Genomic DNA, 27,974 nt, shown 5'->3' with positions numbered 1-27,974 from the left:
ACAGTCTTAACGGCATGGGTCCATGCCAACAGGTTATTGGATGAGCTCCATCAGATTATGTCTAGAAATATACTTGAAAACCTGAGCTTTTGTCTTGGTTCCCTGTAGTGAATAAAGAGAGCCTCTTTCTTCTAGAGTTCAGAAGAATGCGACGTAACTCTGTCAAAATGTACAAAATTCTTAGGGGAGCAACAGAGTAGATGTGGGCAGGATGTTTCCCCGGACTTAAAGAATTCCAATTTCAATACTAAAAGGCCTATCCTTTATTATAACACCATGACCCCTAGATTTTGACTCGAGAATTAATTTCATTCAAATCTTTTTTGTAATTTTATCCCCCAGGTTGTGGTAGTTTGGTGATTGATTGCACTCAAAACATAGTTTGAAAGACTTCTGAAAGTTAAAGGCATCAAGGGTTATGAAGAAAGGTGCCAAAGTGTTGCCTGTCCATTTCCTTTCACAGATGCTGCCTGAGTTCCTGAGGCACTGTTTTTGTGCTCAAGATTCTAGTCTCTTGTTTCTCTTGTCTCCAAGTCTGACTTCCAATTACCCTGAACATCTGTGAAGTAGAATGAAGTAATTGATTACAGTAAAGAATGTTTATACCATGCAGTCTTAAATGAATGCACTTCAACAGAATTGTACATTCTGTTTCACACTGAAACACCATTTAAAAAAATAAATAAATAACTCTTCTGCTTGATGGTATGCAGTGACCTAGATTCCTAGAGCAGGAGTTCCCAACCTTTTTCGTCCCATTTACCCCTGACAACTTCAATAGCACATAACAATGTTATTTCACTTATTTCTGAACAACAAATGATGAACAGATACCGGTATACCAGAACCAAACACAGTCAGTCAATGAATGAGAAAAAATATGTACAAACCCAGAATCAACAAATTTACCCCCTGGGTAGGCAAAATCTACCCCTTGGGGGTAAGTTTACCTCAGGTTGGGAACCGTTGTCCAAGAGAATGGTTCGTTTTTACGAACAATTCTGGTTACTAATTTAATAATATGTGATGCAACAATGAAGTTCCAATTAAAAAAAAAAATACAAATTGTATTAATGTTGTACCTAGTACATGGGTCTTGCATACCTTGATTGTTGGTTGGAATCTGATTTTTCTGAACACATCAGTACAGTTATTATATTTTAATAATTAGATCGGTAAATGCAACCTGCACTGCTAAATTCCAGTGTTTTAGATGGTGCTAAAGGAACAATAGTTGAAACCGTAACAAAACTTGAAAAGACAATGAAAATACCAGTTTAATGTGAATATCAAGGTGACCAAAGAATTAATATTGGTTGCAATAACTTCTCTAAACTGATCACTGTTTGAATACGCTGTGAAGTAACAGGATTGGGAATGATAGACAAAGATTGTGATGCTCTCTATGTCAGTGCTGGCCATCTTATGGGCTTGCTTTGACATTGTTATCCCTGGCAAACTATTCATGGTGCACATTTTTGTAATATGCAACCACACTGCTTGAAAATCCACTGCTACAGTGCATGATCTGGGGTTCGGTGTAGATGTTTGAATATTTATTACTTTTTCTTTCGAAATAAATCTGGAAAAGAAGCATTTTTAATTATTTGGAAGTTTGCATGTTGTTGTTGCCAGTGAAGAAAATGGAAGTTACACAAATATATATGAGTCTGAAGGGTCTCAACCCGAAACGTCACCTATTCCTTCCTCCATAAATGCTGCCTCACCCGCTGAGTTTCTCCAACATTTTTGTCTACCTTCGATTTTTCCAGCATCTGCAGTTCTTTGTTCAACAAATATATCATATTGCTTTTCACATTTGAAGCACTTCTTCCTTGGGTGGTAGAAGTGGTTATGAAAGATCATTTGAGTAAGAAAGAAGAATTTTAAACCGATTCTGAAAAAATTGTTGAACCCATGATTTTTGCAGCAGTAGCCATAACATTTCGCAAGCTTTCAAGATTGCACTTGACTTTCTTTCTGAGCCATTTCTGAATAATGATTTTTCGCTTGCAGTTTGAAACTCTTTGAAGTGAATACAGTATCAGGCTACAGTGAAAGTAATGAAATTGTATTGATAACCCAGACACAGTGGGCCAAACAGCCTCTTTGCCTTGAACATGCGATGTTCTGTCAATCTGGACAAAGTATTTCCAGGTACCATTATGGTGTGTGCTTTGCCAAGAACATTCAGTTTCTTTACCAATTTTGTAAATGATCCAAACATTTCAGAAAATAGAAACACTGCTTTTGTACAATCAACAGCTGGACTTGGAGCAGTTTTGAGGATATGCAAGTACAGGGTATAGGCTTTAGATTTTTCTCTATACTGCAGTGAAGTCATTAAAAGTTGTGAGAACATTACATGGTAAACTGAGAGGAGATGATGGAGCAAATAAGCAGGAGTCACTGGGCAGTCTTTGTGACGGTGATGATGACTATTACCTGATTATTGACCATGAATGTGTGACTATTACTTGCAATGAGCAATGCATTTTGCATTATTTTTAATGAGCATAATAGTTTAGGCCCCATGATTATTCTTGCTTCACTTCCTGCACTTTTGCTCTTGTGCCTTCATCCTACTCCCTGAAATAGATAGGATTTCTTTAGCTTTTGCTGTTGAACCCGTCAGTCTCGCTTAATGGGTGGTTGCCGGTGGCAACCATCTGATGTACTTTACTCCCTTTCAGTATTCCAAGGTAACTGCGATTTCTCCAGAAAACGTTGGTGCTCTGGTTCTCTCTACCTCCGTTCAGTGTTCTCTTCTATGCATCTGTGGGAGGTGCAACTCGATGTGATTTATACTTTCAGTTGAAGTACAATGGATTTCCTCATGTGGTACTACATTACAGATTTCTAGCGTTGCCACTGAAATTCAAATTAAGCAGCATTTCCAGTGTTTTTATTTCATGTAGTATTTCTAGCAGATTAACTGTTACCGTGATAATTTCAGACAATTATTTGGCATTTACACCCTGCTACCTTCAGAGTCATTTAACCTCTCCTGACATCTATCCTTTGACACGACATTCCTTTTTGTTTCCCTTCTCTATGTTTCTTAAAACACACTATCTTTATTTTTTATTAGTTCTGATAAAAGATTTTCAACGTGAAATAATAGCATCAGCAATGTTCTCGCCATATTTCCTTCCCCCACCACCACCCCAAATATGCTGCCTTTCGAGCATTTTTATGTTTTATTCCAGACTTCTAGCATCTATTTTATTTCATTTTGTGGTTATTGGGGTTATGAATGCAGCTGAAGCCTCTATTCACTGACTTTGTAATGTCATTCATACTAGGACCAGGAAAGGCTGGGGAAATATATTTTGCACTGAGAGTCTTACTTTGCCCATAACTCTGAAGCTTCAGTTCAATAATTTTTATTTGCTTGGAAACTTGTGGTATTGATCATTTTTTGACACAGACCGTGCCTTATTGCACTGAGGTGGTGTATTGGGTAGTAATGTTGTCTTAATAAACATTGGATTAGACTTGGTGCCAATCCAAAAGTATCTGAACATTAAGAATTTGTACAAACTGAATGTACTTGACTACATTTGATCTAGGTACAAAATGCTAAGAATTCAGGTGGTCTAATTTCTGGGAATGCCAGAATCGCTTGAGCCCATGTCATGATGCCTGATTCATAAAGGGGATGTGGATAAAATGAAAATTGCATCAACTACATTGTGATGTTTACATTAATTTTCTTTGAAGTGTTTACATTAATTTTCTTTGAAGTGTTTACATTGTCCATCTTGTCCAAGGATGTGATTTCTATGAATGTAGTATTTTCAATTAATTCTTCATGGACCGCAGGGAATTGGTTAATTCCCACAAACAACATATTAAACCTTAAGAGGACCTTTAAATCAAGCCAACCCTTTTTATTTCAATCACGCCTTCTCATGCTATCTCCCTGTGGTAGAGTGGTATGTAATTTGTGCATAAAATTATCAAACTTTAATTTCAATCATTCCTCTTAATTCTGAATCTCTTGGGTTCCTGTAAAATGTTCAAGTCATCACTTCATTCATCTGCTTTTTGTTCTTCACCAGGTGAAAAAGACAGATACTGCTAAAAGTCGTCTAGAGAAGAGGAACTCTGAGCTCATGGGCCAAGTGGATACTCATAGGAGACGGCTTGATGAAAAGGAGGATGAATGTCATAATTTGGGTAATCAGCTGCAAAGTAGAGAGACTTTGATGAAAAAATGCATTGAGGAGAAGGTAATAGAGCATGTTCATTATGTTCTGATCATAATGTATAAACCAAAGCCGGCAGTTTAAAAAATATTGCATTATGTTACACTCATAATGCACATTGTCATACCTTTAACTCAATTTCTATATGAAATTTATTAGATTTAACTACCTTGGAACTGAATTCCAGTGCAGCTATCAAATTACTGAGATACATAATTCAAGATTGCCAGGGCAGTACTTTAACCTCTTTGTTGTGTTTTTATTTGGTAGTGGTGCCATGGCCATAGGACATTTTCTTCCATGAGCAAAGCTAATCAAAATCACAGTGCTGCACGATTGCAATAACAAATGTGTCTTTAATCATATTTCAGGGTTCAAAGCCTATTAGCCAGCATTGCCGTGAAGCTTGCACATGAATAATTTTGTTTGCTTACCCAGTGGCTGTTAACACTACCATAACTTAACAGGAAGTTGCATAGAAACAAATTGAGCCTGAGAAACAAAATGAATAATATTAACTTGCCATGAATCTACATTCAAGTCCTTTGTCAAACTATGTAGTGAGCAATCTCTGCATTTATGTTTGTTAACCATGTCAAAACTTTAAGCTATGTCATATGATGTGTTCTGTAAGGGTTAGTGCAGTTTAAAACAAAACTTCCATGTCTAAAATTTTATAAATTGACTATTGCAGACAATAGAGTGAGTTAATCATAGTCAACCATAGTAATAATAATAAACTTTATTACAGACTCATGGTCCAGACGGGGGAGGGGGAGAGGTGGGGAACAGGGAGGGGGAGGGGGGTTTAGGGGAAGGACGGTGGGGGAGGGTATGGCGGTGAGGGGGGAAGAGGAGGGGGGGGGGAGCAGGGAGGGGGTAGGGTGTGTGGAGGGGGGTTTAGGGGCGGGATGGTGGGGGAGGGGATGGAGGGGAGGAGAGAGGGGGGAAAGAGGAGAGGGGGAAGAGGAGAGGGGGGGGAGAGGAGAGGGGGGGGATGGGGAGAGAGGGAAAGGGAGAGAGACGGGGGAGAGAGAAAGAGAGATGGATAGGGAGAGAGAGAGATGTGGGGAGAGAGACGAGGGGATAGGGAGAGAGAGAGTGCCTTTTTACTTCAACCCAAACCCCCAAACAACCATTTGCAGGCAGTGCTTTTTTACTTCAAACTAACCATATTTTCATTTTCAAACCACATTAAGGGTACTTACTCACAGTTGTGTAGACATTTGTTCAGTGTCATTCAGAGCTCAGAGTGCCCTCCAGCTTGCAGAGACTGATTGAGGCACACCACTTCCTGGTTTTATAGTCCCTCCCCCTCCCTCCAGCGGGGGCAGCAGAGAGAATGGTGAATTTAAAAAAAACATTAATTTCTCTCTGATTTTTCATCTATGGGAAAAATACTCTGGTCCAGGAAGGCAGATGTGGGCTCTGATCGAGGTGGCCAAAATTGACGGCCGTAGGTGGCGGCGTTCTCTCGGAAATCGCAGCACAGTGGGCCAAAAGCGGTCAAGATCAGACTTTTAGTAATATAGAAGATAGGCTGGGCTTATTTTTCTTGAAGTGATGGCTGATGTGCCCCAATGGAGATATATAGTGATTGAAGTACAAACCACTTTGAACAGGTGCCAGGGGTGGTGGAAGGAAATACGATAGTGATGTTTAAGAGACTTTTAGATCAACACATGGATATGAAGAGAAATGGATCACAAGCAAGCAGAGGACATTACGTGTTCAGCCCAGATATTGTGATCTGAAGGGCCTACCCCTGTGCTGTACTGTTCTATGCCTATAAAAAATTGAGAGGCATGAATAGGATGCAAAGTTCACTTTTTTCCAAGGTATGAGTATCAGATCGTGAGTGCATCTTTGTGAGAATTAGGAGATTTTTTTAACACAGAATGGTTGATATCTAGAATGTACTACCAGCAGAGGTGGTGGATATGATTACAGTCTACCCTTGTTATTATTTACCTCTTTAACAGATTTTGGTTAGAAGACAAACCTGGGTCTCTGATGCTAGGAGGCAACGCCAGTTGTGACCGCTGTGTCCGTTCGTATTGGGAAGGGAAGGTCTGGCGCTCGGTCTTAGACTGTGATTTTTACAATCTCTTTCAGAAAACATTGGCATTTTATAAGATTACATAAACTCCAGGATTAAAAATAGTTAAACGACCTCATAATATCGAGATTTACTGTGTCTGATGGTTAACTTCCACAAGCAGTGTATCAGAAATTGGCATCTGTCTGTAGATATTTGTCCAATGTGTCAGAGGTGTATGCGAAAGTGGGATAACATAGAATTAATGTGAATGGGTGATCCGTAGTCGGCATGAAGTACTCAGCAGGTTGGACAGTATCTGGTGTGAAAAACGGTTCATGTTATGGAATATTAAAACATTCTCTCACCACAGATGCTGCCTGACTTGAGTACTTTTATTACATTTTATTTAAATCTAAAAGTGGGATATGTTGGGTTGATTTTATGCAAACCAAAATAACAGGATCTTGTTATCTTGAGGCACATGAATAAGAAAAGACGTTCTCTAGTCTTTTCTTGCAATTATTTTGCACTACTGCCACCTTGGGATTGTGATTTACGTCTTACTAATAAAATCCATGGTTTCAAATGTTTACTTTAACACTAAGTTGACTGAATATAATACTCAATTCTGGAAACAAAGTACTGATATTTTTGTCATTTGTCAAGATGTCTGGAATAGAATTTTGGTATAAAATGGAGTCAATATTTTTCCTTTTCCTGATGGAAATATATTCATCTTGCAACCAGATTGCCTAACACACTATTGATCTGCAATGCAATTGATGTTTTAGTTGCACACTTGAAATGAGAGCTGACATTTTGATAAGTACTTCCTTGGGATTTGACTGTAAATCTGTATTTCCTATTGCTTTCTATTCTTTGTCTTTCTTGACCAGATTTATTAGGACGTTAAAGTCGTTATTACTGCAGCAATGCACCAATTTCTTATTGTTTGGTTTCTTTGGGGATGGACTTCACTGACTATAGTCAGTTTTTCTGCTTTAGCTGTTGAAACAATAGTAATGTGTAGGAAAGAACTGCAGATGCTGGTTTAAATCGAAGGTAGACGCAAAATGCTGGAGTAACTCAGACTGAAGAAGGAGCTCGACCCAAAACGTCACCCATTCTTTCTCTCCAGAAACAATAGTAATTCCTGGGCTCCCTGCATACAGCATCAAAGAGCGAAGTGCTGAACTTACTGACTGTTTGGAAAGTCTTATCTGTTTTCTCGAAGTCCAGTAGGGAAGACGAATCGTACTGATTTGTATTGTTACCCTTGAGATTTGCCTGTTGGATCCTTAGTTAGGATTTATGTTCCACTGGAGATTTAGATTAGGAATCAAAAGACAAATTAACAGTTATTTGGGTAGGTCTACCGCTCTGCTGTGTTCTCAGTCATCTGCACAGTTGCATCCACCATTGTCCCAGGCAATAGCTTCCGGGGCAGACCTCTTCCTGCTGACTGCAGTGACAGGAACGGAGTTGACAGTTCGGAGGCATCAGTTTAGGTGTTAAACATCCTGTTTTGGGTTCAGCAGATGAATTACCCATGCTGAAAACTGGGAAATCTTAAAAAACAAAAAACAACTTCATCTGCCCTGTTGGATTCCGCGAGAAGTCCAGTCAGCCAGCACACATCCCACGGTGAGTGATTTTCTGAGCAGAAGCTGTGCAGCCTCTGCTTGGGATGTGCCCAGTCACCAATACATCCTTTGCAGAACCACTCCATTACTTGCATTGTCTTATTAGTATTTACAAATATTTTAGGGTATTCTTCGTAATGTTTCAGTTTTAAATGTTTAATTTGATTATTTTATACTTTATTGTGATGACTCTATCTTAAACTGATTGTTCAAAATCACCTGCAAAGCTGAAGGAGGAGTTTTGCCAGTTGTTGAAGTGGCTGTGTTTTCCCCTTAGATTATACCACTGGACTCTTGGATAGGGTTAGGTTGACCTCTGCACCAGCTTAGCCAAGTACAGGCATCAGGAGGACCAGAGTGGCAATTTCTGTGCAGAAAGACTGACTGCTAATGGTAGCACAGCAGTAAACATAGAATTTCAAATTATATACACATGTGCTTTCCTAATTTCCATAAGAAAGCTTGGAAATCTTTGACATTTAAGTCGTCATTTACTTTACTTGGCCTTTAAGACGAAAATCCACATTTTATAAACGTTGATTTTTCTATTGCAATGTGTGAAAGGAGTCCCCTTAAACATTGCACTGCGCATGTTTACAGGTACTCCTCAACTTACGATGGGGTTACATTCCGATTAACCCGTCGTAAATTGAAAATATTGTAAGTCGAAAATGCATTTAATACGTCTAACCTACCAAACTTTCTTACTTTTCTGATAAGGCTCGAGAATAGTGGGAGAAGGCACTGCGGCATTGACACTTGTTGATTGTTAAGGAGGCAGTGTTCTTCAGGAAGATATCAAGTTTTGACTGTACAGTTTGTTTGTTTCTTCTTTTCATTATATATTTCCCTATAGCAGGCAAGAGCATCCAGTATCTGCCTGTCAGATTTTGCAAATCCTTCGTAATTGATTAATATATGTACACTCCGGCATACGCTTCGAGAACAAGCCCGTTTCATCGACATTGAATATTTGTTCTTGCAAATATTTCTCATCCACAATTATCCTATGCCGCTCTTCCTTAAATGCTTCGGCACCTTCAGTATCGGCACTTACTGCCTCACTGCTGACCTTCACATTATGAAAATTGTGATGCCTTTTGAAGCGTTGCAACCATCCATGACTTGCTATAAACACTTGCATATATGTAGGATCATTGGCACGCTCTTTTAGCGTATCGAAGACTTCTTGCCTTAGCCTGGATCGTCAGTAGACTGAGCGGTATGCGCGTCTGTATCCGGTCTTCCATCCATGTGAGAAGTAATCTCTCCATATCATCAATCGGACCAGCTCTTTTCTTCGTGATGACCGTGGATTTAACTGATGCTGACGATTTCACTACATCACTGATTCGCTTCTTATCCTTTAAGATGGTCGAGATCGACGATTGCGAAAGTCCTAATTCGCCATTACTGGCTTGCCGCCTTCTCGCTGGGCAATTATCTTGAGTTTCATCTCAAGAGTAATTGCCTTCCTCCTCTCACGAGAAGCAGACACAGATGGGTGTTTTGTAGACATGATGGGATGCAAAAACACAAAACACAGTGCACTGTATCTAAAAAGCGATGGCAACACAGTACACTGTATCGGTTGTTTACACTCGTGATCTCGTGGCTGACTGGGAGCTGCGGCTCGTTGCCGTTGCCCAGCATCACAAGATTATCGTACAACATATCGCTAGCCGGGGAAAAGATAAATATTCAAAATTCGAATTATGGTTTCTACTGAATGTGTATCGTTTTTGCACCATCGTAAAGTCAAAATATCGTAAGTCGAAGCATCGTAAGTCGAGGAGCATCTGCATTCATTTGCCATGGGCTGTGGACGTTGTACTTCCTAAAGACTTGAACATCAAACATTGATAGCTACATTAAATTGAACTCCCTTTTGATGGATACATCTATGTAATTGATACAGTTTCAAGCTTTAAGTTGTTCTGCATCATCAGTGTTGATCAATGTGGTTTTATCTAGTGTCCAAACTAACCACAAAGTCATCCATCAAGGTTTGCATGCTGTAATGGGCTGCAAAGTCTGCCAGAATTGCTGGCAACAATATATTGCTCCATGACAAGCTCAATGCATTTGTTGCTCATTTGAACAGAAGGTCAGTGGAATGAGATCATCTACCCCAATGCCCTCGGGTGCACTGATACCACGGTTACCACCACAGCCGTCAAATTGCCCTTCCAGAGTGATTCTGTGGAAAGCGACTGACCGGAGAGTGGAAATCTTTAACCTTTCCCCCCCCACCAATCTGAGGTTCCCACCAGCTTTAAGATGACACTATTATCCAGATGGCAAAAAGAAATAAGGCGGCGTGTCTTAATGACTAGCGAACAACGGCTTTGACATCACGAAGTGCTTTGAGTGGCTAGTCGACAAGCACACGCACCTCCCAGACATCCTTGATCCACTGTGGTTTATCTACTGCCACACAGGTTGATGACATCACCCTGGCGCAACATTCATTCCTGGAGTATCTGGATAATGTTCCACCAGGATGATCCTTAACACAGGTGCTCCACAGGGCTGTGATCTCTGCCCTTTCCTCTACTCTATGATACATAACAAGCTGTAGAGCCAAATTCCGCTCAAACTCCATTTGCAAGTTTTCAGATGATACCACCATAGTGGGTTGGATCTCAAGCAATGACTTGAATTAGTACAGAAAGAAGATAAAGAGCTTGATAGCATGGTGTGAAGCCTCTCCATCAATGTCAATAAAATGAAGGAGCTGGTGATTGACTTCAGGAATATATGCCCCAATCTGTGTCAATGGTGCTGAAGTGGAGATGGTTGAGACCTTAAGGTTTCTAGGTGTTAATATCATCACCAATTTGTCCTGGTCCAACCACATTGATATTATGCCCAAGAATGCTCTTGGACAGCTTTACAACTTAAATGATGCACTTTTTACTATTTTGTTTGTATTTCATGTGTGAGGTGTGTAAATCTTCTTGGAGCAACTGATCCTGATGAAAAATATCGATCACATTTGACAAATAATGTCCCCTTGAAACCAGTTTACTTATTTGTGTGGTATTTTGGGCCTCAAAGGAAGCATGTGACAATGTAACATTTTTGTAGCAGGATGATTTTAAACTGAACGACCAGTGGGCATTGCAGTTGTACAAGGCCTTTAATAAAATGGTGTGTTGCAATATAATGAAAGAAGCCAGAACCATGTGTGTGGGGGAGCTATTTCAGCAATTACAAACAGATGTTTGGATATAAATATTCTGAGGTGTAATTTTCTGTCTGAATGAATATATTGTACTTGCCTTCATGAGTAAAAAAGATAGGATATTGAAAAAGGACAGATTCCGTTGATATATTGGCAGGGAAAAAAATTCAACCAAGTGATGAAATTAAAATTTGTTTGTTTTGGAGTAGATTTAGCAGCTGTAGCAGGTTTTAAAGAGTTTCTCTGTTGATATAATTTTTTTCAGGAATGGAAATGACTGTCAATAACAATTGTGAATGCTCCTGATGTAGAATCAAGTTCTAGTTTAAAGCATATGCCAAGTACAATTCTAGCCATGTTTTACTTGGCCAATTCTTGCTTGGACACTCTGCACCAGCTAATAATCAAGAGCTGTAGTAGCTGAACTGTTTAATCTGAAGATACAAAACTGACGCTGCAGAAAATGCTCTGTAGGCCAGTCAGCATTTGTGGAGATAAATCAAGTGAGTTATACTTTGGGTATCATCCAACACGTTGCAGATGACACAAATTGCTGGAGTCACTGGCTGTGAGGAGGGCTAACAAGGTGTACAGCAGGTTATAGATCAGGTACAGAAATAAACCGAGAAATGGCAGATGGAGTTTAATCTGAGCAAGTGTGAGATGTTGCACTTCGGGAGGTCAAATATAAGAGGAGCATTTACAATGAATGGCATGATCCTTAACAGCATTCCTGTACAGAGGGATATTGGGGTCCAAGTCCATAACTCCCTGAAAGTGGCAACACAAGTGGGTAGAGTGGTAAAGAAAGTGCATGGTATGCTTGCTTTCATAGATTGAGGCATTGAGTATGAGTCAGGAAATCATGATGCAGCTTTATAGGATTTCGGTTGGCTGCATTTCTAATATTGCTTGCAATTCTGGTCGCCCCAATTGAGGAAGGATGAGGAGGCTTTGGAAAGGGTGCTGAGTTGATTTTTACCAGAATGATGCATTAGCTAGAGATTGGACAGACATGGATTCTTTTCCATGGAATGCCAGAGATGCGGGGAAACATGATAGTATATAAAATTATGAGAGGAATAGATAGTCAAAAGGAGACCTTTGGATAGACATATGAATATGCAGGGAATGAAGGGATATGGATAAAGTGCAGGTAGGTAAGAGACGATCTTGGTATCGTGTTTGGCATAGACATTGTCGTCCTAAGTGTCTGTGTAAGTGAGGAATTTATACCTAAAATTTGAATTTTCTGCATGTGTTGATTGCTGTTGAATATATTATTTTTTTTTATGCCACAGTGGAAAATTTAAGTGAATTTGAGTTCAAATCCCAAATTTTAATCTCTGCTTCCACCATGAACTCTATTGATCTCTCAGACAGGTCTGAGGTTTGGAGGACTTATTGTAGACAGTTTTAAATGCCACAGCATTGCACTGAGATGGAGATGGTATGGCTGAGGAAGAGTGTAAAACAGAAGTGCAATTATTTTTTATTTCTAGGACTAAATTGTTAAACAAATTCACAATATGGCCTCCGGGGGGGGAAATCTGAATGGGGTACTGATTTTGGATGATCAGCCATGATCATATTGGATGGTGGCGCTGGCTCGAAGGGCTGAATGGCCTACTCCTTCACCTTTTTTTCTATGTTTCTACGTAAGGACCTCAATATAAATAAACTTAAAGATAATATGCTCTCTTGTTTATGGGTGTACTAGAAGTAATTACAGTAGTTCTGAGTTTTGTTTCCTACTTAACTGATGAGTGATAAAATGTCAGATATTTGTTATAAAGTGAATGGAGTCCTCATTGAACAGTTTTCTTTCGAAGTGGCTTTGCAATTTATCCAGATTGGACTATAGAGTCTACTATATTTTTAATGTCATGTATGTATATTCTCTTAGCAAAAAAAAAAGAAATGTGTGCGAGATCTTAAATCTGAGTTGAGTTATTGTAATATGTTCCTGAATTTGATTTCTGGTAGTAGGTGAGAAGTTCTGGAGAGTCTCAATATCGACAGAACCTCAGAAAATTTTGTAACTGAACCCTTGAGAATGCTTGATCTCAACGTTATTTTATTGCTTTATTACACACATAGCATTCTATGCCATTTCATTTATCCTATTGCTGATTTTGAATATTTTTCCACATTTAGTATTATTAAGATTAGGACAAGGATTGATTAGTTTAACTGACTTAAAAAAAAATTTTTAGGTATTTGTTGTCAAGTAAATGAGTGTAATCAACTCTGCTCTCTGATGGACCTGAGCTTCACATTTCCAGCAGATATGTGGCAGTGACTTGATCTTCTGGTCAGAGTGGCATAGCATAGGTTATTCAGTCCTAGTCTATGCCAACAATCATACCTATCTATATTCATCCTGCATAATTGCACATCCCTCTCTGCCTTGCTCATTCGAGTACCTAGTCGGATACCTCTTAAATATTGTTACTGTACCTGCCACCACCTTCTCACCCTCACAATTTTAAATACCTCTATCATGTCCCCTCCCAACCCCTTTTGAGAACAAATCTTTCCTGTCTCCTTGTAACTCAAGCACTCCAATCGATACAACATCCGTGTGAATCTTTTCTGCGCTCTCTTTAGTTTATCACATCCACCCATGGTGTGCAGACCAGGACAGTACATAGTATTGTAGATGTGGCCCAACCAACGTATTGTACAACTGTAACATGTTACATTCCTGTCTTTTTATTGAAATTCTGGAAATCTAGCTTGATTTTTAGCATTTTCTTTACAAGTTATTGGCTTTGTTCATTTTGCCATGGTTCAGAAGCCGTTTCATTTATAAAACCTGTATAATTTGAAACATTTTCTGGGCTTTGTTATGAGTTATGATTGCAGACATCATTAAGTTTGTCACTTTAATCTGCCACATTTCATAAACCAAGGTATTTGTTACTTCTTAGATTACCTCTTATATTCAAATTGGAGAGTAGCTGGACTCCTCGGCCGTTTAGGCAGACTTGATGGCTTGTGAAGATATGAAATGAATTAAAAGTGGTACTGAATGTCGTGAGTTACTGTAGTGATTGGAACTAATTTTCAATTAGAAGTCATGTGAGCAACGTTGGATAATGGTGCGAATGTAAAAGATAACTCTGATCTTATTGAATAGTTAAGCAGTCATGAGTGACGAAATATCCAACCTGCCTCTATTTCTTTTTTTATGTTCTTGTGGAATTCGGTGGCTATTAGGGCATGCAGCTGTAACATAGAAACATAGAAATTAGGTGCAGGAGTAGGCCATTCGGCCCTTCGAGCCTGCACCGCCATTCAATATGATCATGGCTGATCATCCAACTCAGTATCCCGTACCTGCCTTCTCTCCATACCCTCTGATCCCCTTAGCCACAAGGGCCACATCTAACTCCCTCTTAAATATAGCCAATGAACTGTCCTCGACTACCCTCTGTGGCAGAGAGTTCCAGAGATTCACCACTCTCTGTGTGAAAAAAGTTCTTCTCATCTCGGTTTTAAAGGATTTCCCCCTTATCCTTAAGCTGTGACCCCTTGTCCTGGACTTCCCCAACATCGGGAGCAATCTTCCTGCATCTAGCCTGTCCAACCCCTTAAGAATTTTGTAAGTTTCCATAAGATCCCCTCTCAATCTCCTAAATTCTAGAGAGTATAAACCAAGTCTATCCAGTCTTTCTTCATAAGACAGTCCTGACATCCCAGGAATCAGTCTGGTGAACCTTCTCTGCACTCCCTCTATGGCAATAATGTCCTTCCTCAGATTTGGAGACCATAACTGTACGCAATACTCCAGGTGTGGTCTCACCAAGACCCTGTACAACTGCAGTAGAACCTCCCTGCTCCTATACTCAAATCCTTTTGCTATGAAAGCTAACATACCATTCGCTTTCTTCACTGCCTGCTGCACCTGCATGTCTACTTTCAATGACTGGTGTACCATGACACCCAGGTCTCGCTGCATCTCCCCTTTTCCTAGTCGGCCACCATTTAGATAATAGTCTGCTTTCCTGTTTTTGCCACCAAAATGGATAACCTCACATTTATCCACATTATACTGCATCTGCCAAACATTTGCCCACTCACCCAGCCTATCCAAGTCACCTTGCAGTCTCCTAGCATCCTCCTTACAGCTAACACTGCCCCCCAGCTTAGTGTCATCCGCAAACTTGGAGATATTGCCTTCAATTCCCTCATCCAGATCATTAATATATATTGTAAATAGCTGGGGTCCCAGCACTGAGCCTTGTGGTACCCCACTAGTCACTGCCTGCCATTGTGAAAAGGACCCGTTTACTCCTACTCTTTGCTTCCTGTTTGCCAGCCAGTTCTCTATCCACATCAATACTGAACCCCCAATGCCGTGTGCTTTAAGTTTGTATACTAATCTCTTATGTGGGACCTTGTCGAAAGCCTTCTGGAAGTCCAGATACACCACATCCACTGGTTCTCCCCTATCCACGCTACTAGTTACATCCTCGAAAAATTCTATAAGATTCATCAGACATGATTTACCTTTTGTAAATCCATGCTGACTTTGTCCAATGATTTCACCACTTTCCAAATGTGCTGCTATCCCATCTTTAATAACTGACTCTAGCAGTTTCCCCACTACCGATGTTAGACTAACTGGTCTGTAATTCCCCGTTTTCTCTCTCCCTCCCTTCTTAAAAAGTGGGGTTACGTTTGCTACCCGCCAATCCTCAGGAACTACTCCAGAATCTAAAGAGTTTTGAAAGATTATTACTAATGCATCCACTATTTCTGGAGCTACTTCCTTAAGTACTCTGGGATGCAGCCTATCTGGCCCTGGGGATTTATCGGCCTTTAATCCATTCAATTTACCCAACACCACTTCCCGGCTAACCTGGATTTCACTCAATTCCTCCAACTCCTTTGACCCGCGGTCCCCTGCTATTTCCGGCAGATTATTTATGTCTTTCTTAGTGAAGACGGAACCAAAGTAGTTATTCAATTGGTCCGCCATATCCTTGTTCCCCATGATCAACTCACCTGTTTCTGACTGCAAGGGACCTACATTTGTTTTAACTAATCTCTTTCTTTTCATATATCTATAAAAACTTTTGCAGTCAGTTTTTATGTTCCCTGCCAGTTTTCTTTCATAATCTATTTTTCCTTTCCTAATTAAGCCCTTTGTCCTCCTCTGCTGGTCTCTGAATTTCTCCCAGTCCTCCGGTATGCTGCCTTTTCTGGCTAATTTGTACGCATCATCCTTCACTTTGATACTATCCCTGATTTCCCTTGTTATCCACGGATGCACTACCTTCCCTGATTTATTCTTTTGCCAAACTGGGATGAACAATTTTTGTAGTTCATCCATGCAGTCTTTAAATGTCTTCCATTGCATATCCACCGTCAACCCTTTTAGAATTAATTGCCAGTCAATCTTGGCCAATTCACGTCTCATACCCTCAAAGTTACCTTTCTTTAAGTTCAGAACCATTGTTTCTGAATTAATAATGTCACTCTCCATCCTAATGAGGAACTCAACCATATTATGGTCACTCTTGCCCAAGGGGGCACGTACAACAAGACTGCTAACTAACCCTTCCTCATTACTCAATACCCAGTCTAAAATAGCCTGCTCTCTCGTTGGTTCCTCTACATGTTGATTTAGATAACTATCCCGCATACATTCCAAGAAAACCTCTTCCTCAGCACCCCTGCCAATTTGATTCACCCAATCTATATGTAGATTGATGTCACCCATTATAACGGTTTTGCCTTTGTCGCACGCATTTCTAATTTCCTGTTTGATACCATCTCCAACTTCACTACTACTGTTAGGTGGCCTGTACACAACACCCACCAGCGATTTCTGCCCCTTAGTGTTTCGCAGCTCTACCCATACCGATTCCACATCCTCCAAACTAATGTCCTTCCTTTTCATTGCGTTAATCTCCTCTCTAACCAGCAACGCTACCCCACCTCCTTTTCCTTTCTCTCTATCCCTCCTGAATATTGAATATCCCTGGATGTTCAGCTCCCAGCCTTGGTCACCCTGGAGCCATGTCTCCGTGATCACAACTATATCATAGTCATTAATAGCTATCTGCACATTCAACTCATCCACCTTATTACGAATGCTCCTTGCATTGAGACACAAAGCCTTCAGGCTTGTTTTTACAACACTCTTACCCCTTATACAATTATGTTGAAAAGTGGCCCTTTTTGATTTTTGCCCTGGTTTTGTCTGCCTGCCACTTTTACTTTTCACCTTGCTACCTATTGCTTCTACCCTCATTTTACACCCCTCTGTCTCTACGCTCACACATTTAAGAAACCCTTTCCCTTTAACTCCATCCTCCACTATCCCATTCGACACCCCACCCCCCTTATTCAGTTTAAAACCACCCGTGTAGCAGTGGCAAACCTGCCTGCCAGAATGCTGGTCCCACACCTGTTAAGATGCAATCCGTCCCTTTTGTACAGTTCCCCCTTACCCCAAAACAGATCCCAGTGATCTAAGAATCTAAATCCCTGCCCCGTGCACCAGTTCCTCAGCCACACGTTCAGGTCCCGTATCTCCCTGTTCCTGCTCTCGCCAGCACGAGGAACTGGAAGCAAACCGGAGATAACAACCCTGGAGGTCCTGCTTTTCAGCATTTTTCCGAGCTCTCTAAAGTCACGCTGCAGAATATTCATCCCCTTCTTTCCGACATCGTTTGTGCCGACATGCACTACCACTTCCGGATGTTCACCTTCGCCCTTGAGGATTTTCTGCACTCTGCCCGTGACATCCTGGATCCTGGCACCAGGAAGGCAGCACACCATCCTCGCATCCCGTCTGTTGCCGCAGAAACCCCTGTCCGTACCTCTCACAATGGAGTCTCCCATTACAATGGCGTTGCCTGCCTTGGGCCTTTTTGGTTTTGGCTCAACAGCCCTATTCGCATCGCAAGCCAGTCCGCCGCCCAGTGTAAACACCTCTTCTGTCCCGACAGCTTCTAAGTGGGTGAACCTGTTCACAAGAGGTACAACACCCGGTGAAGTTGGCATTCCATGCTTCCCTCCCGTTCTCACTGTCTCCCACCTTCTCTCTTCCAGTACCTTAGGTGTAACAATCGTACTGTAGGACTTGTCGAGGAACGACTCCGTTTCTCGGACGAACCAGAGGTCATCCACTTGCTTCTCAAGTTCCCCAACACGGCCCCTCAGGAGCTCTACCTGGATGCACTTCTCGCATTTGTAGCAGCCAGAGGCACCAGAGGTGTACTTGACCTCCCACATACTGCAAGCATCGCACTGAATCAGCTTGCCTGACATCTTCTTCTTTCGTCTCTACCTCTCAGGCGTATTGCGTGGTCTCCTCTCCTCAGCGAAGACTCTCGAGCCAAAGACTCACACTTCCCTCACAAGGCCGCTTACTCACTGCCGCTCGCTAAGAGCCGTCTTGCTTAAATTGACTGATAAATTGCCTGATTTACCAATTTACAAACCAAATTCCTCAGTTTTCAACTGTTTTCCCGGCACTGACTCGCTTCTCTCCTCCCACTTGGGCTAGAGCCAATCAGTCGTATCTCTTGCTAAGCTCCTGCTGCTGTTGCTCCCAAAACTACAGCAGTTCAGAGTAACAAAACTTGTAGGTGAGCTGGATGCTGTGGTTATTTAACATGATTTACTGGAAAGCTATGAAGAAGCAAATTTATTTCCCTCAAGTCCAGAAATGGAGAGAACAGTTCAATTGCGATTAGCAGTCACTGATTCCTAATCTCCAAGGACTTGCCATCCTTTCATGGTCTTGCTCTCTCTATGCCCATAACCTTTTTTCTGTCCTACAATCCCAACTCAACAATAAAATGCTGGAATAACTCTTTTGAGCCTCCTTGTGTAAAATCACAAGAAATAAGAGTAATACAGACCATATTGTCTCAAGTTGTTCAGCATGGAAACAAGCACTTCAGCCCACAGCTGATCCTTTTACACAACTCTGGCACTTGATTCTGATCCGCATTTCATCAAGTTATGTGATGCTACTTTTGTCATCTAATTCATCCTTTGACTCTCCATAAATTTGTCTGATCAGTAGATTTGTTTTCTGCATTGGAGAGGTTTTATAAATGCTAGTGGTTGTGCCTCAGTAAAGACAAAGGATTAAATGTTAGTCTGTACATTCTGAGCTACTGGGTAAAAAACAATCAGGAAGTTTTAAGCATGAAATCTGAGTGGGTTAGTATAATTTAAAGTTTGTATTTAGAGTTATCAAAAGATTGTGTTTTTACACTTTGTCATTTTGAAAATAAATGAATCTTGTTTGAATTGTAGATGTTATGTGCCAATCAGCTTTAAGTGCGTTACAGCTTTTTTTTCCTTTTCTCCTCCAGGTTAAATTTCAAAATAATATAACAGATCAGCTGTCTTTCATTCATCGGTTACAAGGTAAGAATTGAACCATTGGAATTGTTTGGCCAATGGTAAAGTATTAGATTTTGGCATGCAATGTAATTTATCACCCACAGTTAATAATATGCTCAAATAATATACAAATGATATATCCAGTGGTATCAGGAAACTACATTTTCTGTCTGTTCTGTCCAAAACATGAATCTTGAGCTTCCAATCGCATGTCATTTTAATTCCCCTCTCCGTTCCCACACCGTCCTCTCTCTCCACTGCCTTCTCCACTACCATGGTGTGGCCAAATGCAAACTAGATGAACATCTTGCTTTCTTTTGCACAGAAAGTAGTAGATGCCTGGAACACGCATCTAGTTATAGCGGTGGAAGCGGATATAATAGTGGCATTTAAGAGACTGAGATGGGTAAATGAATGTGCAAGGTATGGAGGGATATGTGCAGGCAGAAGGGATTAGTTTACTTTGTCATTGTGTTCTGCACAGACACCATGCTGCTGTGCTGTACTATTTTGTTTTCAACTCTCACTTCGTTTACCTATAGTGAGTGATCCTACTCCCCCTGGCCTAACTATAATGCCGTATCTATTTCAACCGTAAAAATATGAATTGCCTCCAGTTCTACTGATCTTTCAGAAAGAGCTTTGCAAAATCTCATCTCACCCTCCCTCCCCCCCCCCCCCCCCCCCCCCCCGCCTGACAGAAATATCTTGCCTTATCTGTCCTTAATTTTTAAATTGTAACCTGTAATTTTAAATTCCTCTACAAGAGGAAACTGGACTAACCTGTCCAAACTTTGAGACAACAAACTGATCCAGGGTAGGCACAAAATGCTGGAGTGACTCGGCAGGAGAGGCAGCATCTGTGGAGAGAAGGAATGGGTGACGTTTCGGGTCGATCTGAAGAATGGTCTCGACCCGAAATGTCACCCATTCCTTCCCTCCACAGATGCTGCCTGTCCTGCTGAGTTACTCCAGCATTTTGTGTCTATCTTTGATTTAAACCAGCATCTGTAGTTCTTCCCTACATTAATCCAGATATCAGTGAAGGGGGTAGGGGGATTTGAGTACAAGGGGGGAACTACGGAGGGTGGGGGGGTGGGGGTTGCTGCCACGTGCGGCCGTGTGCGGCAGTAGATAGGACTGTTGAGTACTTTTAAAAACTTTTTGACACCAACATGTGGCAACACTTGTGTACTGCCTAAGTTGCATGTAAAATAAAGCATTTCATTGTAACTAGATACCCTAGGTACATGTGACTATAAAGTTTCATTCACTCAAGGAAAACTTATTTGATTAGCTTCCAAAGTGAAAACATCTTTAAGTAAATAAGGAGATTAATTCAGTACACAGTAGCCCTACATTGGAAATCTAAATCCCTTCACAATATCTCACCAGTTAATGTGCTCTTTATTGTTTTCTGCCAAAATGGACAAAGTCAAGTTTTCTGCATATTCCGTTTATGAGATCTTTGATTATTTATTCATGCCATCCATATTTCTTTGTCCTTTTCGCAACCTAATTTCCTACTTGCCTTGGTGTCAACAACAAATTTAGCATATGTTCAGACACTTCGTCCAAGTCATTTATATAAAATATTGCGGCTGCGGTACCACTCTGTAATGTACCGTTTGTTACATCTTGCCAACCAGAAAGAAAACGTATTGTTCCTACTATACTTTGTGTCAGCCAGCTGATCCCCTATCCATGCCAGTATGTTACACTTGCATCAAGCTTTTATTTTCCACATTAACAGTGAAGCAGTACGTCATCAAATACCTTCTGGAAATTTAAGTATAATATGTCCTTTATCTGCAGTACACTTGAAAGAGCTCTGCTAAGTTGATCAAATATAATTTTCTCACAAAGCCATATTGACTTTAGCTGATTGCCTTGATTGTTTTTTCCAGAACGTCCTGTTGTAACATCAGTAATATAGTTTCCAATCTTTTCTTTGACAGATGGTAAGCTGACTGACTAGTTGTCTGCCTCTGACGCTCTCTTTATGTTCAAGGATTTATGTTCACTGTTTTCTAATTTAATTGAATCTTCCTCCAAGCTGGGGAATTTTGTTAAATTAAAACTAATGTATCTGCTATTTCACTAGCCTTCAGAATTTAGAATTACGGGTTACAATTTAAACCTTCAAATCGTGCTTTATCGATTCTGTACAATTTATATTTCCTAATTTTAACTTGAGGTTTTGGCAATTCTTAATTAACTCTTTGAATGAAGCTTGGTAAATTTGTGAAAAGAATTCTTCATAGACCACTAATGTATAATTTTTCTATTGGTTGATGCATGCGACAACGTCTATGCTCAATTTCAACAACATGAAAAATGTATTCAGAAAGGGCATGATTTTTTTCTGCCCTCAGCAATGCACTTAGTTAACTCCTCAAAAAATGTAATAAGTTTGTTCAGATAGGATCTGCCTTTGACAAAGCCATGCTGACTATCTCTTAGTCTCTGCCCTACCAGAAAATCTGACATGTACACTCTTAAACTCATTGGTGGTAAATATTTTTCTTGCATTCGTTATTAATATGATGTATCTTTGGAGTGTGGTTTGCTGGTCCTACCACGGTGAGCTTAAATGAGTGAGGCTGATGGGTGTAATGATAGTGCAGCAGATGGAGTCGGAACATTGTAGAAAATAGAACAGTCAAGTCCAGTGGACACACTGGGAAGCATGGGAAGGCTGGTAGACTAAACTGTATTGACATTAATGCAAAGGGCCTTGCAGATAAGACTGAACTGAGAATATGGATCGGCACTTGACTGAACTGAGAATATGGATCGGCACTTGGGATTATGATATTACAATCACAGAAATGTGGTTGAGGGAGGGGCACGACTGACAGCTCAATGTACCAGGAAAGAGTAGTTTCAGGCATGACTGATGGGGTACAAAAGGGATGGGTACTGCTGCTCAGGAACAGCATCGTGACAGTGTTGGGAAGATATCCTGGAGGGATTGTTTAATGAGGCTGTATGGTTAAACAGAAAATGGCAATCACTTTATGATAGTCAGTGGGCAATTCACAAAGGGGTTGTGACAGTGGGTGATTTTAACTTTCCCAACATTTGCTGGCAATGCCTCTAAGGGGCTTATGGGGTTGAATTTGTAAAGTAGTATGTAGGGAAGAGGCTGCACTCAACCTTGGGGAATGAGGTTTAACAGGTGGTGGATTTCTTTGCAAGATTAGATTCAGTAAGATTAATGTTTGTCTTGGAAATGATAAGGTTGGTCTGAAGGTTAAGGTCTTAAATTGGAGGAGGGTTGATGGCAAAGGTATAAAGCAGGACCTTTTCACTCTTGGTTTCTCCTAGGTATAGTCATGGGCACTGGCTAGGGCCCCAGCTATGTCTGCTTTTCTGATGCTTTATATGGAACAATCTTTGTTCCAAACATACATTGGCACCATGCCCCAACTCTTTCTCAGCTACGTTGATGTCTGCATTGGGGCTGCCTCCTGCACCCTTGCGCCTCCTGCACCCTTGCAGAACTCGTTGATTTCATGAACTATACCAATAACTCCGACCCTTGCCTCAAATTCACTTGGGCTATCTCCGATACCTCTCACCTCTCATCTCTTTCTTGATCTCTGTCTCCTTCAGGAGACAGACTACTCACTGACGTTAACTACAAACCCAATAACTCCTACATTTATCTGGAATACACCTCTTTATCTGGAATTCATTTATCTGGAATACACTTCAAAAGAGAATACTCTCAATTGCACTTTCATCTGCTCCCAAGAAGAGGCTTTGCATTCTGGGACATTGAGATGTCCACTTTCTTTACTAAATGTGGTTCTCCCCCCCCCCCCCCCCCCCCCCCCCCCCCCCCCCCCCCCATCCTGCTGTCATTGCTGGATCCCAATGTCTTGTGGTTCTGCTATCTAAAGTGAGATAGTATGAGCTCGGAGTTGCCACAACCCTGTAAGAAGCAAAGATGGTAGGATTGGGGAACTGTGACAGGGGAGATTGTAGGTTTGATCCGAAATAAGAAAAAAGGACATGTATTTGGTTTTAAGTGAGTCCTTTGGAGTTTATATTTGATGTTAGAGAGAACTTAAGAAATAAATTAGGAGGACAAAAATAAGATTATGGGGAATCCTAAAATCTTTCAGAAGTATATTAGAAGCAAGAGGATAGCTAGGGAATGGGTAAGTCCTCGGGGACCAATAGAGAACCTGTATGTCGAGTAAATGGATATGAGTATGTCGAGTATATGGAAATGCATCCTAAATGAATACTAAATTAGGGCAGATGTTGCCTCATATGGGTTGATGCACAGAGGGATCTTTGGATGCAAATTCATACCTCTGAAAATGGTGACACTGGAGGGTAGGGGAGTGCAGAAAGCATTAGGTATCCTTGTCTATGCTGTTACGGCGCAGTATCATAGTTGGGACATGTTGCAGCTGTACAAAACATCGGTCAAATCGGACTTGGAATATTGGTTGCTACGCTGAAGGAAGAATGTGATAGCATTAGAAAGCATGCAGAAGAGATTCACACGATGATGACTGGAATGCAGGGCTATACTTAGAAGGAAATTGGATAGGCTGGGTTTATTCTCACTGGAATGTAGGAAGCTGGGGGTGAATATAGAAAGAATATATAGACTATTAGGAACATGAATAGGTAGACAATTAGTCTGTTCTTTAGTAGGGAAGTATAAAACAAGAAGGCAGGGGTTTAAGATGAGAGGGAAGAAATTAAAAAATATCTGAGGAAGTTTTTCACACAGCTGTGATGGTACAGAACACACTGCCAGAAGAAATGCTAAAGGTAGGTACAGTTAAGTGTATAAAGGGCACTTGGTCAAGTACTTTGAGAAGAATACTGGCCTAATGGGGTCATATGGGATGAATGTAAATAGGCATCATGGACGTATTGGGCCAAATGTCCAGATGCTGTACCATACAGATCTATGACTGGTCATTGCTTTACTGTTAATTTTGATTTGTCTGAAGTGTTTTTCTCTGTTACACAGAGCAACTCACTGAATTACGACAAGAGTTCATAAGGCAGGATGAACAACTTCAGGAGTACAGGCGGAACTCCACATCCTTGGAGAAGAAATTGGAATATGAGAGGTAAAATATTGACGATTCTCTCTTTGTCTTTTGTACTGATAGCAATGGAATTGACAATTGAAATCGAGCTGTCTAATTAGTTATAATTTTACTTTTAATCATGTCAGATGGCATCTGTGAAGAAGAGGAATAGTTAATGTTTTTGGGTTGATGAAATTTCACCTGATGAAAGGTCATTAGCCTGAAACTTTAACCCTGTTTGACTGTGGGTGTTTCTAGCATTTTGTTATTTCAGATTTCCCGCACCTGTAATTTTTTGCCTTTGGATTACCAATTAGCAGGTGTATGTAGGACTGTTGGACACGAGCAAAGGACAGAGGTGATTTCAGGAAAACTATTTAAAATATTGATAATAAAAAATCTTGCTGCTTATGACATAATTGAAAATGATCAATACAGGTTTTCAAAAGAGAATTAAATAGGTATTTGAGGAAAATAATGTGGATGATATGAGGAAAGTGTTGAGTAATGACTAGATGAATTGCTATGCTGAGAGCTGGCATGGGCTTGATGTGCCATAGTGAATTTATGGATTGAACTGAAAGAACTTGAACGCTGTTGTGAATGTTGCAGTAAATATTGCAAGGCAGCTGAAAACTAGTGAAATTTGTTAATCAAATAAGTTTGATTTGGATACAAAATTAAAATTATGTCCCAAAAACAATGTTTTTAGTATAAATGACCAGAATTTGTGAAACAATGTATCACTGAAAACTGGTGTTAATATATTAAATAGTTTAACATGTAACTTGTGCAGATCGACTTGTAAGCTTTGGTACACAAAAATGCTGGAGAAACACAGTGGGTGCAGCAGCATCTAGGAGCGAAGGAAATGGGCAACGTTTCGAGCCGAAACCCTTCTTCAGACTTGTATGCTTTGTTCTTTGACCCTCAAGGCAACTAGTTTTTAACTTGGATTTTAGTTCTTTCTAAGGTAAATGGACGGATGCAGTTGTCTGGATAAACTTGTATGAATTACCTTTCTGTCCTGGGCCTCCTCCATTGTCAGTACCTCATATTTTGCTTGGGTAGCTTATACCCCAGCTGTATGAACATTGATTTCTCTACCTTCACATAGCCCTTGCTTTCCCTCTCTCTCCATCCCCTCCCCTCCCCTCACAGTTCTCCCACCAGTCTTACTGACTCTGACTACATTCTATCTGTCCCGTCCACCCCCGACATCAGTCTGAAGAAGGGACCCGAAACATTAGCCATCACCGAAACAAACTTCTCTCCAGAGATACTGCCTGTCCTGCTGAGTTACTCCAGCATTTTGTGATCTACCTTCGATTTAAAGCAGCATCTGCAGTTCTTTCCCACAAATTGTATGAATGTAACTTGTTTTACAGTATTTCCCATTTTAGCCATCCTGTTTCATTTGGTGTTAGTCTGGAGAGTTGGGGTTGCATTACCATCTAAGTGATTATCTGTCCTGTCTGCACCACAGCAGATTTCTGATTTGAAATGCATTTATCCAGATTTCCTATTATTGTCCAATGTGAATACATTTAGAGCTGCCAGCTGCTGCATCATCTACCATTCTCAACATCTTTAGTCTGCCAGTTCTAATGGTTGCATAGCAACTGATGCTGTAATCTCAGACATTGAAGCAAAGGGTCATTCGTTCAACGCAGTGGAAAACATAAATTATAAATCAATAACATTAATGAGGTAGTTCTCAGTGCAGACCACAACCGTGGAATATTTATAAAATAAAGATGACACCCATTTTCTTTGCACAATTGCAGCCGTTACACCGCATAAAAATGTTGATTTGTGCAAAGACATTTAACGTCTACATTTTTGGACAATTGTAATGCGGTGTCATATTGTAGAATGTCAAATAACAATCTTCGTGCCTTGAGAATTTTTTTGGCGTGCATTCATTTAAATTGTCTAACATACAACAGATTTATTAAACGTTAAATGGTCAAAAATAAAAGGTGCTTTAAAATGAAATGACTGGTTGAAAGAGTAAATCGCTGTTTCATTTTTGCTAAGACAAGTTAGTGTATGTTGTGAGTCTGCTCAGCAACATCAGTGGCTTAAAAAAATAAAACACAATAAAACCAGAAAAGGCTGCAACACTCAGCAAATCAGACGGCATCCGTGGAAAAATAAATTGAGCTAATGTTTTGGGTTGAGGACCCTTTGTCAAAATTGGGGAAAAGTGAAAACAAGTTGGTTAAGTTGGAGAGAGGCTGAGGGAGGGACAAACCCTGAGTTTCCAGTTGGTGTAACTATATTTTTCCATCCCACTTCCATGCTGACCTATTTGCCTATCTCTTGCACTATTATAAGGAAACCTACTCTAAGCTTGAGGAATAGCATCTCTTCTGTCTGCACATGTTGCATATGACTCGACATTGATTTATTTCGGTACCTTGCTTTCTGTCTATATCAGAACTGGCTAGACTGCTATTGGTCATCCATCTGTAAAGTTGGGTCTGTTTTTCCTTTTAACAATAGAATAATTTGAACTGCTGGGCATTTGCTCCACCATCACATTTCACAGCTTTTGCGTTCTTCCCTCCTCCCCCCTCTTTTTAATTGTCTTCATTAATGTAGCAGCCAAATTACTACTTATTACCATGGTAAACCTTGGCTGTACCCTGTCAAAGATATTCCTTTAGTCCCAACCATCCCTCTTCCACCCACTTTCTCCCCCCCCCCCCAACAGATTAATCCTGATTTGCAGCATTTTCTGAAATTATATAGATAATTATATGCCCAAAGAAGTATTACTATTTTTTATGTTAACTCAGCTAATCATTTTTACAAGTATAAACTATTTATAGTACTTCATTTTGACCCCCACTATTTGTCTTGTATTTTGGCTACGGAGTCGTGCATTCAGGATTGCCTGCAGTGCATCAATAAAACGTAGAGCATGTGATTGTTCCATCTAACCCGATAGAGAGATTTGTGTATTACCTGCAGTGTCATTTTGTTACATCGTAGCAAGGGGGTTTCTTGTGTTAGAGTGGAAAGAGCATTTAATTGTGATATGTACTGACAACAGAGCAATGAAATCCTAAAGGCCCTGTCCCATTTTCACGACCTAATTCACGATGTCCTTTTTTACTCATGGACATTTTATCATGCTAGAAAATCGCCCCGACCTACTTGATGCCACGAGTACATACGACTAGCATCATGGCCTGCTACGACCTACCTACGATCTTGTAATGATCATGCTGCGAGTATGAGTCAAGGGCAAACTCGGCAGAGGTCGTGAATTTCGTCGTGAAAGTGGGACAGGCCCTTTACTAGTTGCAACATTACAGGCAAATTATTAAAATAACAATAAATAAATATTCAACAATCAATAATAAAATACATTAATAATCAAATACATTAATAATCAGCAATATTAAATACCCATACCATAACAATACAAAATCAAAGTAT

The 27,974-nt window shown here is 40.4% G+C and overlaps 1 protein-coding gene across 5 annotated transcripts in view; it reads left to right on the top strand.

Moving 5' to 3' along the window:
• golm2 (golgi membrane protein 2) overlaps nucleotides 1–27,974 on the top strand; it is a 74,644-nt gene that overhangs the window by 10,821 nt on the left and 35,849 nt on the right. For all 5 annotated transcript variants that reach the window (XM_033050353.1, XM_033050356.1, XM_033050355.1 and 2 more), the window contains exons 2-4: nucleotides 4,065–4,235; nucleotides 19,428–19,482; nucleotides 24,461–24,563. In XM_033050353.1, the coding sequence (XP_032906244.1) occupies nucleotides 4,065–4,235; nucleotides 19,428–19,482; nucleotides 24,461–24,563 (329 nt within the window). The remainder of the gene's footprint in view (nucleotides 1–4,064; nucleotides 4,236–19,427; nucleotides 19,483–24,460; nucleotides 24,564–27,974) is intronic.

Source organism: Amblyraja radiata, chromosome 34, assembly GCF_010909765.2.
Source record: "Amblyraja radiata isolate CabotCenter1 chromosome 34, sAmbRad1.1.pri, whole genome shotgun sequence".
Lineage (NCBI taxonomy): Eukaryota > Metazoa > Chordata > Chondrichthyes > Rajiformes > Rajidae > Amblyraja > Amblyraja radiata.
This window is presented reverse-complemented; position numbering and strand designations above follow the sequence as displayed.